The following is a 14,643-nucleotide window of genomic DNA, read 5'->3' on the forward strand; positions in this document are numbered from 1 at the left end:
TGAACCTCTAGCAAGATTGTACAAATATTATAGCCCTATTGGGCAAAATTGGGCCCCTCCCCCAGGGGGTTCATTGATTTTTCACATATGTAATTTAGTTTAAAAATGAAAATAAAAATTCTGTTTTTGAAGGTACAAGGCTTAGAGCTTTATTTGGTATATAATATCATCTATTGGTCCTCTAGTAAAGTTGTTTCAATTATACCCCTAGTTTTAAAATTGGCCTGCCCCAGAGGCGATAGTTTTGCTTATATGTTTACCGTAAAAACTTGAAAAATCTCTTCTCTGAATTGACAAAGACTAGAGGTTAAATATATGGCATGAGACTATGTGAAGTGAACCTCTACTTATAGCCATGGGGTAAAAATTGGTTCCGCCCGGGGCTCATTGATTTAATTATGTACATATAGAAAAAAAATTCTGAAGGTACAAGGCATAGAGCTTTCATGTTTGCTTTATAATATCATCTATAGGTCCTCTACCAAAGTCGTTCAAATTTTTTCCCTGCCCAGGGGCAGTGATTCTCATTATGTACACATAGTAAAAACAGAAAATAAAACAAATGTTTTCTGAATGGGAGAAAGCTACAGCTTAGATATTTGACTTGAAATGTTGTTTGGTTGACCTGTATCAAGATTGTTTTTAATTAAACCCTTGGGTCAAAATTTTGTCTTACCAAGGGGACAGTGACCTACTTTCTTGTCCTTTTATGTATAGCAATGAAATTTTGACCATGTGCAAAGTTTTAGTTGTAAAATTGAACTTTGATATCAGGTGACCTAGATTTTGATGATGTGACCTACTTTCTTGTCCTTTGATGTACAGCTTTGAAATTTGAACCATTTGCACAGATTAAGATGTAAAGTGAACTTTGATATCAGCTGACCTAGATTTTGACAAAGTGTCTTACTGTGTTGTCCTTTGATGTAGTCATGAAATTTAGGCTGTGTGAAATATGACCTTCACCACCAAATTCAGTAGACTCAAGTGCATTGATATATTCCTACTCTGATCTTTTGTTGGATTAACAATAGATTTAACCTCTAATCTGATAATAAGAATTAGATAGGTCAGGGATCTATGCATTATGACAATCTTCAATTGTATAGAAACAAAAAAAATCTGTTCCTACATAGTGTTGTATTAATGCGGTGGCATAGCATTTTTCTCAAATGCAATCTTGTTTAAAAAAATCATTCCGCTTGCTATAAAATAGTCCGGCTCATGAGTTAAATAATGGAAGGGAAACAACTCAAATTTGAATGTCTTTGATTTACATGTTCATGTTATGCAACAAAAAGATAAGATAGCTGGAAGTTAGTCTAAAGGTCATGATCTCTAGCAAGAGTGAAGTTTGCTTAAATTCAGAGATATTCATGAAATGATTTGAGCACATTATAAAGACATTATAAATCACACAATTTATACCTTTTTGTCTCGTAAAGGAAAATGTAGGTCAAGACCAAATTTACTTGTGTGCAAAATTTCAGATAATTCGCTCACTCAGTTTTTCCAGAATAATAATTGCAATTTTGAAAAATGGCCCAGTAACCACATTTTTCGCACAAATCTGGCTAACAATAGTTAATAGATACAATTTAATTCTGTGTATATTTTAATAATCTTTCGCATAACTTTTTGTTTTAAGTGCGCAGCAGATCAATGTGAGAAATTCAAATTTTATTTTTTAGGCTTCTAGACTTTTGTTGAGTTCCTTTAATATTTCAAGAATTATTGGCTCTGAAAGAATAGAAAAATATTAGACTGCATACATGATTATATCTGTCTTTCCATAAAGCTTATAAACAAAATAAATAATTATGTTTAGTGATATATTTTTGTTCATAACTTGAAACGTCCTTTTCAAATCTTCTTAATATATTTCAAGAGTTATTGCCCTTGAATGGATAGAAAAATATTATACTGCATTCATTATTAAGAAACAAAGTTATGGAAAATGACAATTTTACCTTTTAAGAAATGTGATAAAAAGTATTATATTTTTGTAAATTTAATATTAAATTTATTGAACTCATTTAATATAACAATATTATGCTATTTTACAAATGTTTGTAATCTTATTCATTTCGTTAAAAATTAGTATTAGGTCTACACTTATTTAATACCCTCTTTGCAATAACATACAGGCATTGCATCTTGATAAGTATAACAATAGCATACCGTTCTGTATCATATTCACGGCATGGCATATAGTTTGCCCTCTTCTTCACATTTGCTTTAAGATGAATGGCACACTTTTTTCTTTTCAAACTTTTTTTACTAATCAAACAATATGGAGAACTACTGTTCTCATTCAGTTACTTTTGTTTAGTTTTTGCTTGCAAGTCAGTTATAATCTTCAAAACTACTGAAGTGAATTGGTCGAAACTTCACACGCTTATTTGAGAGCATAGAAGATGGTCACTATTTAAAGGCAATAACTTTAACATGGATTTTGACAAAATTATGGCCCTTTTTGAAATTAGAAAAATCTACGTTATTCAGGCTCTTGTTTTACTATCAAGCAATGAGAAAAGTGAAGCACACTGTCCTCCTGATAGCTCTTGTTCATTGTTTATGAAGGTAAATCATAAATTTATAATTAGATGAATGCATATTCTTGATATGCAATTTGAATGTGATATGAATTAATGTGTCTCTCAATTAAAATGCTTGCTGCTTGTATTTCTTATAGTTATGTATATACAGATTTGTGTTTTTCATAATGATATCAGACATTGTTTAATTGAAGGCCATATTAAAAATAAGATATTTTTTCTTTATATTTTACCTTCATGTAATAATAATTATCATTATTATTATTACTATAGTTATTGTTGATATTATTATTAATATTATTATTATTATTATTATCTGTACAATATGGAAACCAATCATGCAAAACGTATTAATAAAAATGTGTATTATTTCAGAAAAAGTATATATTTTTAAAAGAAGTAAGACAAAATATAATTATCAGGTCATTCAAGAAAGATCAAAGAAACTTTCAAAAAAATTGGCTCATAATAATCTTACAAAGAGTGCAACTTACACGCTATTTACTTGTACCAACCATCATGTATAATTATAGTAATATATTTTTTTCAGCACAGATTAGGTGCTGGAATTTGTGATTTACCAGGAATCAAAGAGATTTGTGACTGGATTAATCTGTTAGTACAAAAAGATTTTGGTATAGAAACTTGTGATTTTTACACTACTAAATTTGTATAATGGACCTGCTCTGCTTTTACATTGGAAAAGTTCATTAGATGTTACAGGGATTTCATGATCAAAATATGGAAACTTAGCTGCCAATGGTAAAATATGATTAAAGTGTTGTTCTGATGTGGGTCAAAATAAGTATAAAGATTTTGTAGTTTTTAATGTAGCATATGTTAGAATTGAGGAATTAAATTTTTGTAATTCTTTTGGTGTCAGACTTTTAACACCGGGTATAAGATCTCAGAATTTCTTGGGACTTTTAGTAGATAACATTTTGCAGCAGATTTTATTAAATTTTAATGTAGTTTCTTACATAGTCTAATTTTTGTTCAGAAAAAATCCATTACCACCTTGCCATAAAATATCAAGATACGCTGATAATTAAAAAAAATCAAATCACAAATAATTTAGCAAATATAGATAATTCAGCAAATCACAGATAATTTATTTAGCAAATCAAAATATGTAAGTCATCAAGAATTGAAGTTACATGTACAATTAATTGTGAAAGTGACTGTTGGTATAAGTACTGTATCAGTGGATAATATAGTAGTTATGCGTCACAAAAATTTTGCGAATGTCAAAAAGTGTACTTATTGCGTGCGAAAATATTTGAAACAATATGATTTTTTTAAATTTAATACGGTTTTTGTGATATCTTTAATGAAGCAGGTACATGTAAGAATATGCCGTGATCGTAATCGATTTATTCAGTTTTTTAATCCTATATTATTTATATGAGTATTTGAAATATACTTTGAAAATTTGATAACACATTTCTTTGTCATATTTTGAAACATTCTTTTATTATATGAATACCCTACTGTGTTACCACATTATTATATTGTTTCATTAAAGCATTTATGATTTGTTAAGACCATTCAAACAAGCAATGAGAAAAATACTCTCAGAAGTTTGCACTATAAAATATTTGTGAATAATTTTAATTCGCAAAAATCCCAAATATTTCCATGACTCTATTTTTTTTTCCAGCTTCAGGTCCACAAATGTGGAACCCCATTTATTAATAAATCGAAATCATACAATCGTACACTTAGGCATAACCATGCAAATACACATCATACAGTAAATCATTAAACATTAAAAAAAAGGAGACATAAAATTTTCACATTACATTTATATAGTATTGTTTTGTTTTATTAACCTGTCAATTACATACTGATTACATGCTCAATGCACACACTATATTTATCTTTGGTAGATTTTCGGTAAGTTTCGTGAGATGAACTAAGTGTACTGAGAGATATAGCGCAATAGGGTGAAGAACGAGTTTATAATCTAAGTGCCGTACGTGTTTTAAGTTCGAGAACGCGTTGGTTCATATTTTCTTTCTTATTAATACTTTCAACATTTTTGAAGCTATATATGATTATTTTTAAATTCTTTTTGTTTTATTATGTTTAACTTAATTTTGTAAAGTCTATACTCTTTTTAAATAACATGTTTTAAAAATTATGTTTAAAATGAAAACGAATTAAAGTCAATAAATGCCTATCCAATGCCGTAAAACACACAAGAAATCTGTTCCATTAAAATATACTGCAAAAATAAAGAAAGAGTATGCTTAAAACCATGTCATCTGTAAGGATCGAACCACAGACCTTTCAATTATCAGGCATTCTCTTATCCGACTGTGCTTTTGTGAATTAACGAAACCCTTCACATAAAGATGGCGTGACTTTCAAAACTTGAATAATGCTCTCCACATTAACTCTCGTAAACTACACGGACCAAACCGAAGTGGGGTCGAATATTTAAATGATTGCTATAATGTACTCATAATTGACAGGTCAATAAAATCAGACTATATAAATTTTGAAATTGATGAGATAATATAAAAACAACGTTAGAAAAAAACAACAATGGTTTATAATTGCATTATATAATAATTATGAACAGATGGTTTTTGAGATAATTTTACTTTCATTTATATGTATACAGTTTATTTATTTATTTTTTTCCATCCTGTCCTCCAAAGTGTCCCCAGAAAGATAACCTAAACGAAAAGTGTATACGAAAAACAAATTAGGTCTTCCGTGAATAATTATTGAAGAAAGAGTAAAAAAATATTATATAAAAGTAAAAATATTATATAAAAGTATTATGTTATATGTAGTTCACATATATGGTAAGTATTCTTATAAACACCGTGGACAAGGATTATCTCAATTAAAATAAACCACATTTCATGTCTCCTAACGAGATAGTTGATCAAAATACTATTCTCATCACAGGATCTTTATATGTAATTATTAGAGAAGCTTAAATTTGTGTATAAATGCAAACAAAGAAAATATTGTAAAAGAAATAAAATGACAATAATTCCATATACATTAACATTGCTATGCTCTCATTAAGAAGGATAACTACCATAAATTTTCTAACATACGTTAACTAATTTATTTCCCCTTATTAAAATCTTCGAAAAAAGGTAGTTTTTCAAAGCTCCCAATTACATAAACCATAAGAAGATCGATGTCGCAAAGTTAGCCACTTTAACAGTACATGGCTTGATTAAAGTTTGTATTATGTTTTACTGAAACTACATACAGTTGTGCCTACATAATTTTTTGTAAATATATTCAAGACAGTTATTTTTATTTTTTTTAGGATATTTTCTGATCATGAGCCTGCCGTGGATCTAGATGGTGACAAACATAGCCCATATGAGGTATTTGAACCAATAATCTATTTGTTTGCTGTTTAATTTTCATTGGGTTTTAAGTCACTTTAAAAGTTTTAATTTTTAAAAAGTTAAATTTTACTGGTGGAGGAATACTGCAAATGGTAGGATCTTGCCATTATGAGTGGATTGTTTCACCTATTTTGTTGTTGATTTTTATTAATCCCCTTCAGCATAGCAAAAAAGGGATTATAGGAATGGCCTCCGTCTGTCAGTCTATCAGTCTGTCCTTCAATTCGTCCGTCTGTCCGTTCGTAACACTTTTGTGTCGCTCCATGACTTTTAAACCGCTGAAAAAAAATTGAAATAGCTTGGCACAAGTGATCACCATAGTGAGACGATGTGCAGAGGGCAATAATTGGGTTGCTACCTCTAAGGTCAATGTCATACTTAAAGGTCAAATGTTAAAAAGTCTTCATTTCATAAAAAAGTCTACATATCGTGTCCGCATTATAACTTTTTAACCGCTGAAGATTTTAAAAAATAAAGTGGCACAATTGATCACCATTATAAGAACATGCGCAGAGCGCAATAATTGGGATGCCACCCCAAAGGTCAATGTCACACTTAAAGTTCAGATGCATAAAAGTCTACATTTCTAGGCACTCCATAACTTTTAAACCACCGAAAAGTTATTTTTTTTAAACAACTTGGTTCGAGTGATCACCATTTTGAGACGATGTGCAGAGCGCAATAATTGAATTGCTACACCCAAGGTCAAGCTCACACTTACAGATCAAATGTTAGAAAGTCTACATTTTGTGTCTGTCCATATTATTTAAACTGCTGCAATTTTCAAGTCACAACCCTGAAAGTCAGGGTCACACTCAAAGGTCCAATGTAAAAACATCTATATTTCATGTCCGCTGTATAACTTATTGACAATTTAAAGGTTTCAAAATTACTTGGCATAAATGATCACAATCTGCAAAGTTCAACATTCAGGTTGCTCCCCCCTAGGTCAAGGTTATATGTTCTCAATATTTTTTGTTTACTTTATGGAGGATTTTAAATAACATGGCAAAATAATCACCATCATGAGACTATGGGCTTATGATATGCATGGCAAAACATCAAGGTAACGTTGTGGCTTGTAAAAGGCCAAGAAGTACACATTCCTGTTCAATGAGGAAGGGGATTTAGCTGTCCTTCAGAGTGCCTTGTTGGGTTTTAAGTCTCACTAACAAAGTTTAAAAATCATAAAATATATTTAATGCACTTTTGTTTGTGGAGGAAGACCCAAGATACTGTTCCGCACTGGCTTTATTATTTCATATTTAATAATAAGAGGGATTTAGAAAACAATGTAGGACTTAAAGCACTTACAGACAAATATTGAAAAGTTTTGAACCACACAACTTTCTTACTATGGATACAGGACTTGAAATCAAGGGAATGTAACTGGTTTAAATGAAAACTTTATTTTTTATAATTGCCTCCCTTTTGGAGAATCAAGACCACTTTCTTAGGCTTTTTAGCTCACCTGTCATAAAGTGACATGGTGAGCTTTTGTGATCGCTTTTCGTCCGTCGTCCGTCCGTCCGTAAACTTTTACTTTAAACGACATCTCCTCATAAACCACTAAGCCAATTTCATCCAAACTTCACAGGAATGTCCCTTTGGTATTTAATTCCAAGCAGAACTCTGGTTGCCATGGCAACCGAAAGAAAAAACTTAAAATTTCTTCATTTAGAAAACCATAAGAGCTAGAGCTTTAATATTTGGCATGAAACATCATCTAGATAGTGTCTACCAAGTTTGTTTAAATAAATGACCTGGGGTCAAAATTGGCCCTACCCCAGGGGGTCATTGTTTTTCCCTTTATGTATACATGCATATTAAAAAATCAAAAAATCTTCTTTTAAAAAACCTTTAGAATTAGAGCTAAGATATTTAGCATGAAACATCTTCTAATGGGTGTCTACCATTTTTGTTCAAATAAGGGCCCTGTGGTTAAAATTTGCCCTGCCCCGGGGATCATTGATTTTCCTTATATGTATATAATAAAAACTTAAAAATCTTCTGTTAAAAAACACAAAGAGCTAGAGTTTAGATATTAAGCATGAATTATCTTCTAGTGAGCGTCTACCAAGTTTGTTCAAATAAAAGCACTGGGAACAAAATTGGCCACGCCCCAATGTATATAGTCTGTATATAGTAAAAACTTAAACAAATCTTTTTAGAGGTAGAGCTTTAATATTTATCATGAAACATCTTCAAATGACTGTCTGCCAAGTTTGTTCAAATAAAAGCCCCTGGGTTAAAATTGGCCTCTCCCTGGGGGCCTATATACAGGTGAGCGATTTCAGGGCCATCATGGTCCTCTTGTTTCTAGTGTTTTTGGATTATATTCCAATACTAAGCTCTTTTTCCACAAGTTACTGCCAACGGCTTCACATTAATCACTTGAAATGACAGTGACATATAAATACAATTACAAATATTGTTGTTGGATGATATTTTACAGAAAAACATATGCCTTTTCCTATAAAGATGCTTTGTGGTAAAGATGGTGCAAATTAAATTGGTTTTTTAAGACATGCTTTCAACAGCAACTTGTTTTTAAAATACATGTATGTATAACAAAGATTATTTTTTACATGAAGGTTGTACTGTTTTGATTTATTTCAGGCATTGAAGGGGTTACTCATGGCGAGGTAAAGATTGTGATGATGAGAAAAGGAATATTCACCCTGGGACAAGGTAATGTACCCTGGGGCAAGGTAATGTACACTGGGGCAAGTTTATGTACACTAGGGTAAGGTAATGTACACTTAGGGCAGGGTTATGTACACTGGGGTAAGGTAATGTACACTGGGGCAAGGTAATGTACACTGCGGCAAGGTAATGTACACTTGTGCAAGGTTATGTACACTGGGGCAAGGTAATGTACATTGGGGCAAGGTAATGTACACTAGGGCAAGATACGTAGTAATGGACATTAAGGAAAGGTAATGTACATTAGCTTTAAGTCACACAGACACTAAGGAGTGCCAAGCGGTGGCCTAATGGATATAAAGCCTGTCTCTGAACCCAAGGATTGTGGGTTTATGTCCTACTTAGGTCATTACAATGTTTCCTCATTTGATAAAAGTACAGGTAAGGTCAAGAAAGCAGATTCAATAGTTGTTTAAAGCTCAAAGCTCATCAATATGTTTTAAATAAATAATGCTTAAACAAAACAGACTCTATGCTAGTCATATAAGGACTTTTCCAGGCCCCTTTATCCCAGACTATTTAACACACACACCCCCTGCAAGCATTCAACATATAGGTGAAATATTTAAAGTTAGTAGGATAAATCCCTTATTGCTCCAACAAGATTCAAACCCATACAGAGGTGAAGCCACAGCTGAGATATCAATGCAGCCATAAAAGAACCTTATGTATTTTATATTTTGATAGGTCAGGACTATTAAAATGTGCAGCTTAATTAACTGTCAATCTTCTTTTTAAGATTACTGAAAAAAAAGATCATACATTTAAAATAACATAAAATTCACTGTATGATTACAGTTTGACAGAATTCTTTTGTTTATACAGTACTTGCTCATCATGCTTTTTACAGACATGCTAGGTTTTTATACACATGCTGCCAGTACATAGATATTTGTGTAAACTTTTCACCTCTGTGCATGTTCAAGAATGATTTATTTTCTTTTTTTACCAAGGCCTATAAATGATGACAGAGAATTTAATCCCAACAAGGGGTGGATTTCTTTTAAGAAACAAAACTATCTGGTTGGCATACAGGCGGGGGGGGATTTAGATTTACCCCATCCGTCCGTTTGTTCCCTTTTTGTGTAGCACGTAAAAGTTATTTACCTAGAGTCTTGAAACCTTACAGGATTGTTGATCAGCATGTGAAGTTGTGCACCTGGGTAGTTTCATATGGATTTATTTAGTATTTTTAGAGTTATTGCCCTTGACTTAGTAAAAATTTCCAATTTTCAACTTGTGTCACACGTTACTAAAAAGTATTTAACCTAGAGTCATGACACCTTACAAGAATGTTGCTCAGCATGTGTAGTTGTGCATTTGGGTATTTTCGTATGGATATTTTTAATTTTTAGAGTAATTGCCCTTGACTTAGTAAAAATTGCCAATTCTCAACTTGTGTCGCACGTAACTCAAAAAATATTTGACCTAGAGAAACCTTACAGGAATGTTGATCATCATGTGAAGTTGTGCACCTGGGTATTTTCATGTGAATAAATTAAGTATTTTTAGAGTTATTGCCCTTGAATTAGTAAAAATTTCCAATTTTCAACTTGTGTCACACGTAACTAAAAAAGTATTTGACCTAGAGTCATGAAACCTTACAGGAATGTTGCTCAGCATGTGAAGTTGTGCACCTGGGTATTTTCGTGTGGATATTCTTAGTATTTTAAGAGTTATTGTCCTTGACTTAGTAAAAATTTAAAATATTTAACTTGTGTTGCATGTAACTCAAAAAGTTTATGACCTGTAGGCCTGAAAGTTTACAAGAATGTTGGTCAGTATGTGTACTTATGCACCTTGGGGGTTTTCTTGTGGATTTATTCAGTATTTGTAGTATTTGCCCTTTACTTAATAAAAGATTTTTAGTTTTCAACTTTAGCACATGTTACTAAAACAAATTGACCTAGAGACATAAGATTGACAAATCGGTGCAGTGTGGGGGCACCCGTGTCTTATGGACACATTTCTAGTCACCATTACATTGTTCTTATTGACATGACACAATGATGGCTGCCAAACAGTGCATTAAACAGGATCATATTATATACTGGGTACATATATTAAATTAGAACAAGACTACATATGCAGGGTACATATATTAAACAACACTTTAATAACTATTGTCAACAATAAAATACTAAATATATATAAAGGTGACAGCTAAAACTTTTTTGACTACAGGATAAAAGAATAACTATGAAAAAACTTCATCTGATCAACTTAACTTTAAAATTTATTTGCACAAGCAATATCTTCCTCTTCACAAGAGGCTCTTGACTCTTAAATGTTAAGTCAGATATTCAAATGAATGAAGTTGGATTAATTCTTTCAGTTTCACATGTTTTAATGATATATCAAAATAATATGTAATAAAAAGTGTGATGACAGTCCTATCTACTGATATTTGAATCAGTTTGGTACAGACAAGCAGAATATGATCATTGAAAACTAGTCTTCATACTTCTCTTTTGTGTCCAGGTTTATTGGCTAACCATTAAGCCAGAAAGGAGCTTACATATATGGATGTTTGCTACATTGTTTCTTGCCCTTTGTTGAAGAGAAAGTATGTAGCAGTTTAATGCTACTTGATGTCTGTTTTCTTGTTCCATACATTGCCCTAAGATGTTAAGAGCTGTTTCTCTATGCCTGAGGTTTTTATCTGTTTCTATGGCTCTTATTAGTTTACAAAGTGCTTGTTGTTGATCTTGATATCTTTGTAGATGACGATATATCTTGTATTGTAGGAAGTATAAGAAAGCTAGAGAATCAACTACAGCCCAGTCCATCCAACAGTCTTTATATTCATCTCTGTGTATCATGTCATCTTGTGTAGATCTGAACATTTCATATTGCAGTTCATGAGGAACACAATTGATCTCTTTCTGTATAAATCTGACGCAAAATCCTATTATATGTTTGATACAGTCCTCATTTTGTTCACTACATATCCTCTTGAATCCTTCTGTTACTGCTTCTGGGACCTGATAACGACAGCCACAGATAGGTAAAACAGGATAGGAAAAATATTGTTGTTCTGTGTGTCTCAGAATTAATTCAGCTCTCTCCATATTTCCTGTACTGTAGAAAAGTGAAGCCAGTTTAAGTCTGCTAGATGAGATATCTGAGTTTAAACCAGCTGATAACCAAACCAATGCTTGAGGTGACACTTGATTGTTTTCTCCGATGCTGGATGATGCTAGGATAGATCCGTAAGTGGTAAAAAGAAAAGGTGCTAGAAGCTTGAATGCAGCATGTTCTAATCTATTACCATTGTCACTGAAGGTCATTAGTTTACTTAAGGATTGCTTTATTGTTCTAATGTTTTTATTGTGTAAATGTTTTAAAATATGCTCATTCTGTATACTTATGCAGTTTGCAATGTTTATATATTCCAAGGTCAAAGGTTGTTCATAACACGGAAAATAGTAATTTCCATTCGGTACCCTGTTCAGTTTAACTTGAAGTCTATGACCAAGATCATCAATATCAATACTAAGTAACCGTTGTCTATCATTCTGTATAAAATCACAAATGTTTTTTGAAAGTTCATGTTTTGTCTCAGCTGTGAATTGCCCTGCCATCAAATTATTTTCTGGTATAATGAAATGTGAACAACAGGAATTCTGTACACAACTGTGTAATTCCAATAAGCAGTATGTTAAACATGTATATAAATTGTTATCTTTCCATATTCCTGACTCTGTGTTTTCTATACAATGTAATAGAACTGTTTTACACATGAAACTTGATATGTTGATTTCATCTTGAGGATTAAGGAAGGACTTTAGAATCATTTTCAATAGTACATAGCACCTTATTTGTGTTATATTTAGATTAAACATAACACATCTTTCTGCAAATGATGTAGATATTCTCCATTCCAGTTCAGGATATTCACTGACCTTACTACCAGTTGGAACAACAAGACACCCAGTACTGGCTGCATATCTTCTCACCTCTTGTGTTGGCCATCTGCCAATACCCTGTCTATCTAACCAACCTGATGCTGATTGAGGCCATGATTTACATGGTAAAGCTAACACTCTGTCTGTATCATGTAATCCAGGTTGAACAATAGAAGGTCCATGCTGGTGCTCATCACCCTGAACAGAATCATTTATCACTGTGTTTTTAAACAATATTCTTCCTCTTCTATCAGTAATATGATGTTCACAAGGAGTGACAGTTGCAGGAAGAGGTTCATCATTTCTGAGTCGTTGTAAGAAACAATACCCAGGAGTAGTGTTCACATCCTGTATCATGAGGTAGTTTCTCTTGTCAGGTTCCCACTCTGAGTAGTCTTGTATTATATTGTAATTATGCAAACAGCAGAGCATATCAATGTCTGAATGAAGTCCTATTGTAGTTGTACCTTCACTTTGGCTCCCTAGGAGATATTCAGTTCCATTTATATCAGTTAAACTGTTTGAGATATTACCATTAGTCTCTTCCAGCATGAATTGTCTTCTCCTTCTCATCACAATTCTTTCATTGACACCAATGTCATGTAAAACCTCTGATAACATCAATGATAAGTTTTCTCTGTAGTCAGGTTCTTGAAACATTCTGAAATATATTAGTACAGAAAAATAATGTTTCAATCAGCAGTCTTATAAGCTCACCAGAGCCGAAGGCTCAGGGTGAGCTATTAGTATCAAAGGGGGTGCGTTGTCCGTTGTCCGTCGTCATGCGTCCACAATCGTCTTCTTCTCTTAAACTGCTGGGCAGATTTACTTCAAATTTGGTCTGTAGCATCCTTGTGACAGTCACCCTTGAATTTGCTGACATGTCATTTCAATTGGCCCTTTTTAGGGGTCAACAGAGCTAAAAATAGAAAAAACTTTAAACATCTTCTTCTACAGAACTAATTGATGGATTATCACCAAACTTTGTATGTAGCATTCTTGTGTAGTCTTTTATCAAGTTTGCTCATATTAATTTGATTGGCCCCTTTTAGGGGTCTCTAGGGCTAAAAATAGAAAAACCTTTAGATATGTTCTTGTACAGAACTAATTGATGAATGATCACCAAATTTTGTCTATAGCATTCTTGGGTAGTATTTTATCAAGTTTGATCATATTAATTTGATTGGCCCCTTTTAGGGGCCGCTAAAGCTAAAAATAGAAATACCTTTAAATGTCTATTTCTACAGAACTAATTGATGGATGATCACCAAACTTTGTCTGTAGCATTCTTAGGTACGCTTTTATCAAATTTGCTCATATTAATTTGATTGGCCCCTTTTAGGGGCCACTAAAGCCAAAAATAGAAAAACCTTTGAACATCATTTCCTACTGAAATAATTGATAGATGATCACCAAACTTTGTAGCATTATTAGGTAGTTTTTTATCAAGTTTGCTAATATTAATTTGATTGGCTCAAATTTAATATTAGAAAAAAATGACAATGTATAATTTCCTACACTGAAAAAGAGTTGTTTCTGGTGAGTGACTCAGGGCCATCATGGCCCTCTTGTTACTTTTATCACATACTCCTACTTGTTACTTATTTGTCCTTCATGTCCTAGAACAGAACAGAACAGGAGACCCTGAATCTGGACATTATGAAACATAAGATAAATAAGTTCTGAAAGTTATTAATTGATCAGTTGATCAAGAATATTGCATATTTTTCTCTATTTGGTTGTGGTGTTTTTTCTTCTCTTAATTAGGTAAATTTGAATATTTGTTCTCAGAATATTGATATAAGAGACACTAAAATATAACACTCATTCAATTATTCATGTAACACTTTCTTACATAATTCATTTAATACAAAAGACAGTTGTGTATATAAACAGTATATATTTAATAATATGTAAACCTGACTTAAGTTTAAAACTTTGAATTTTGGTTATAATTTTAAAATTATCAAGGGAAACTATTTTTTCATTTGACAAGATATGTGGAAATTTAGATTTATATAACACCACAATGTAATGTGAAAAATTCATTATAATGTTAACATAATTATGTATATTTCTTTTTAATTG

At 32.1% G+C, this 14,643-nt stretch overlaps 1 protein-coding gene across 1 annotated transcript; it reads right to left on the reverse strand.

The window, feature by feature from the left end:
• Window positions 1-10,938: 10,938 nt before the first annotated feature.
• On the reverse strand, window positions 10,939-13,220 carry LOC132756699 (uncharacterized). Its single transcript, XM_060747830.1, has one exon. It carries the CDS (start codon window positions 13,213-13,215, stop codon window positions 11,131-11,133), a length of 2,085 nt encoding a protein of 694 aa, XP_060603813.1. The 5' UTR covers window positions 13,216-13,220; the 3' UTR covers window positions 10,939-11,130.
• Between the last annotated feature and the right edge of the window lie 1,423 nt (window positions 13,221-14,643).

Source organism: Ruditapes philippinarum, unplaced genomic scaffold (genome assembly GCF_026571515.1).
Source record: "Ruditapes philippinarum isolate M1 unplaced genomic scaffold, ASM2657151v2 ctg13004_1_1_1_1, whole genome shotgun sequence".
NCBI lineage: Eukaryota > Metazoa > Mollusca > Bivalvia > Venerida > Veneridae > Ruditapes > Ruditapes philippinarum.